This window comes from Zerene cesonia, chromosome 1 (assembly GCF_012273895.1).
Source record: "Zerene cesonia ecotype Mississippi chromosome 1, Zerene_cesonia_1.1, whole genome shotgun sequence".
NCBI classification, from domain to species: domain Eukaryota; kingdom Metazoa; phylum Arthropoda; class Insecta; order Lepidoptera; family Pieridae; genus Zerene; species Zerene cesonia.
The window spans coordinates 9,762,135-9,765,179 of NC_052102.1; the positions used below are offsets into that span (position 1 = coordinate 9,762,135).

Sequence of the window (3,045 nt, forward strand, 5' to 3'; positions counted from 1 at the left end):
TTATATAACGCGTTTCTATTATTTTAGACTCAGACCCAAAATATTAACCTCAATCTAAAATCATGCTCACCATTGTCCAATGAATTGAAATAAAGTATTTATATTTCTATTTAGTTCACGAATTCCCCTGGATAATCTTTGTATTCTTTCTAACTACCCGCTGTTAAAACTTAAACATCCATCCATTACTATCAATATAAAATTCTTATTTTTCTTATCTTCGCACGCACAATACCTTCTTTGTAGCGTAATCAGTAAAAATTGCAAATATCTTGCTGCACCACGCGATTACACTCGCAGACGAACCCACGGCAATAGCAAGTATTTATATAGCTCACGTCTTACTTTGATGTATAAGCTATATCATTGTAAAGTTTCATTAATATCCATTCGATAGTTTTTACGTAACAGTAGAGTTAAACACATCCATCTATCTATACTTACAAACATTCGCGTTTATAATATTAGTAGGATGTATGACTATATTTTTTATGTTGGTTTCATTTACAATCCACGAATTGTACCTACCTACTTATATACTAATTTCCTTTCATATATTTCGTTTTTGTATATAAATCAAACATACCCGTATAAATCTTTGGTTAGATTAGCATATAATTTATATACTTACACATGATAATAATTTAAACTCGCCGCACTGTGGCCATCGATTTAATATCTGATTACACTATCTGTGACCTTTCCCCTACCAACCCGGAGATAATTGTAAAAATAATAGATAAAATTAATTCTTTCTTAGTGACAGTATTTTGAATAAAGAATGTTTGTGAAGCATTGGCATTCGGTTGATGTTAATTTTTTTTTTTTTCATTGAAATTGACATTTAGTTATTATAACGTAGGAATAAATTATATTCTTAATTCAAAATAATGACACTTTTTAAATTTTTCTTTATGATGAATATCACGTTATCTTATTTCTTTATTTGTTTCTACTAGCTCTCCGTAGGCGGCTTCGGCCGTGTAGCTAAAGGAATTCCCGTGAAATTAATTAATCTATCTCCAGAAACTAAATTCATGTCATCTCTCCTTTGCGACGTGAAAGTCAAACAAACAAAACAAACTCAATTTCCTATTTATTATATTGGTAAGCATTATATAATAAGATGATTAGTAATTCGATTTTTAACTATTTTCATGAATATATAATATTGTCAATGCGGTGTGTTTGTAAGTTTCACCTTCAGGGCAAAAGACCAAACTTATTTTGATGTGTTTTAAATACAAAAATTAAAAACTGGGTTTAATAAGAACCTCAGACGAATATAAATAAAATCAATTCACCCAGTAAAAAGTTATGAGGTAACAAACACAAAAAAACAATTGAATTGTTAATCTCCTCCTTTTCTGAAGTCGGTCGAAAATCAAATACGGTGGCATACGTATTTTGTCTGTGAATGTGTCGATTCAATGCTGTTCGTAAAGAGAAATCATCGCTAAAACTGGTTGTTTCCTACTTTCACTTTGCTTTTTAAACAACATATTCGGGGCTTTGTAAAACTGGGCTGTTCATTCTAATTTATGCTGTCTGTTTACTACACAGATTACTTAATAGTAACTATGTGTTAATATTATCTGTATCGATGTTAAACATTTTTCATTTATTTAATGTTCGCCCCGGCTTCGCCCGTGGTACATAGATATACTATGTCTATCAGTGAAGTTACAGCTTTCTAAATGTGAAAGAATTTTGAAATCGGTCCAGTATAAGTAGTTTTTTGTGAAAACATTACAAACAGAAATCTTGTCCTCTTTATAATCTTAGTATAGATTTATTAATGAGTAAATGATCAATTCGTTAAATTGTATCGAGATAAAAAAAATTGTCATATAATGAAACAATAACTTTAATTTAACTGTCGTTATAAACTTAAAACAGTTTCATATAATAAAAAACATGCTAATGTAATCTGATATTGGTCTCATAAACATAAACAAGATATGAGTCAATTTAAAATCTATAGCGACTCCATTCAAATTTGTTATAGTTGGATTATTTTCAAGAAACGTGCCATTATGTCAAACTAATACACATTATCAATTGGATTTAGATATGAAAAAATAGCTTTGATTAAATCAAATGTAAACTAACATATTTTAAATATTTATTAAAAAACATAAGAAATGGACGAAAGAAAGTTGCTAACACGATGTTATAATTTTATTCAAATAATACGTGACAATTTCAATAAAAAAGGTAATGCGCAATCTCAGCGTAATAAAACAACATACGCCTAAAAAACCTAACCTAAAAAATGTAATTAATTAACAATAATTTAATCATTTATGCATTCCTCATTCAACTGTCAATTGTCATAGTCACGACAGACGTGAGTGCGCGCGCACGTGTTTCTTTCGCGCGTATTTTTTTTAATACTGTTTAAGTTTGGTTTTTGTTAAAAATGGCGCTTCCACTAATGCATTTATTTGCTGCAATTTTGAATAGTTATACGCTGTGGTACGATCAAAAATACATTAATGTGAAATTTTCGGAGGGATTAGACAATTATCCGTTTAGGAATCGGGTACTTTTTTTAACTATGTGGAATCTTGTAAGTAATAACTTGTGTTTTTTATGTGTATATTCTATAAGTTTGTGTTATATGCCATTAAGTACATACTTCTTATGCTAATCTTGGTCACGATTAAATAGATTTGTAATACGCAGTAAAACTACGAGGTATAATTATGGTAGTTATATAGACACAATAAATACATACCTAGCAATTATCTTTCAACGATTGTAAAGAAACTGTTCAATTGGTATAAGCATACAATATAATACGAGTTCTGGGGAATATAATACAGCAATTCGTAACCTCATAGGAAACTAAAAAACACTAACACTTTTAACCTTTGACCTTTCCAATGGAAAATATTTTCTAAATAAACTAGCTTTTGACCGCGGCTTCGCACGCGTTAAATTCGGAATAGTTTAACAGATGGATCGAGGGTCGTGTGTCAAACTGTTTGTATACCTATCATAACATTTTAAAATTTAAAAATACTACTTACAGTTCTAGAA

The 3,045-nt window shown here is 29.7% G+C and overlaps 1 protein-coding gene across 1 annotated transcript in view; it reads left to right on the forward strand.

The window, feature by feature from the left end:
• The first annotated feature begins 2,312 nt into the window (after nucleotides 1-2,312).
• LOC119831013 (androgen-induced gene 1 protein-like) overlaps nucleotides 2,313-3,045 on the forward strand; it is a 6,423-nt gene continuing 5,690 nt past the window's right edge. Inside the window, exon 1 of the mRNA XM_038354213.1 lies at nucleotides 2,313-2,572. Coding sequence (XP_038210141.1) covers nucleotides 2,423-2,572 — 150 coding nt within the window. The 5' untranslated portion in view covers nucleotides 2,313-2,422. The remainder of the gene's footprint in view (nucleotides 2,573-3,045) is intronic.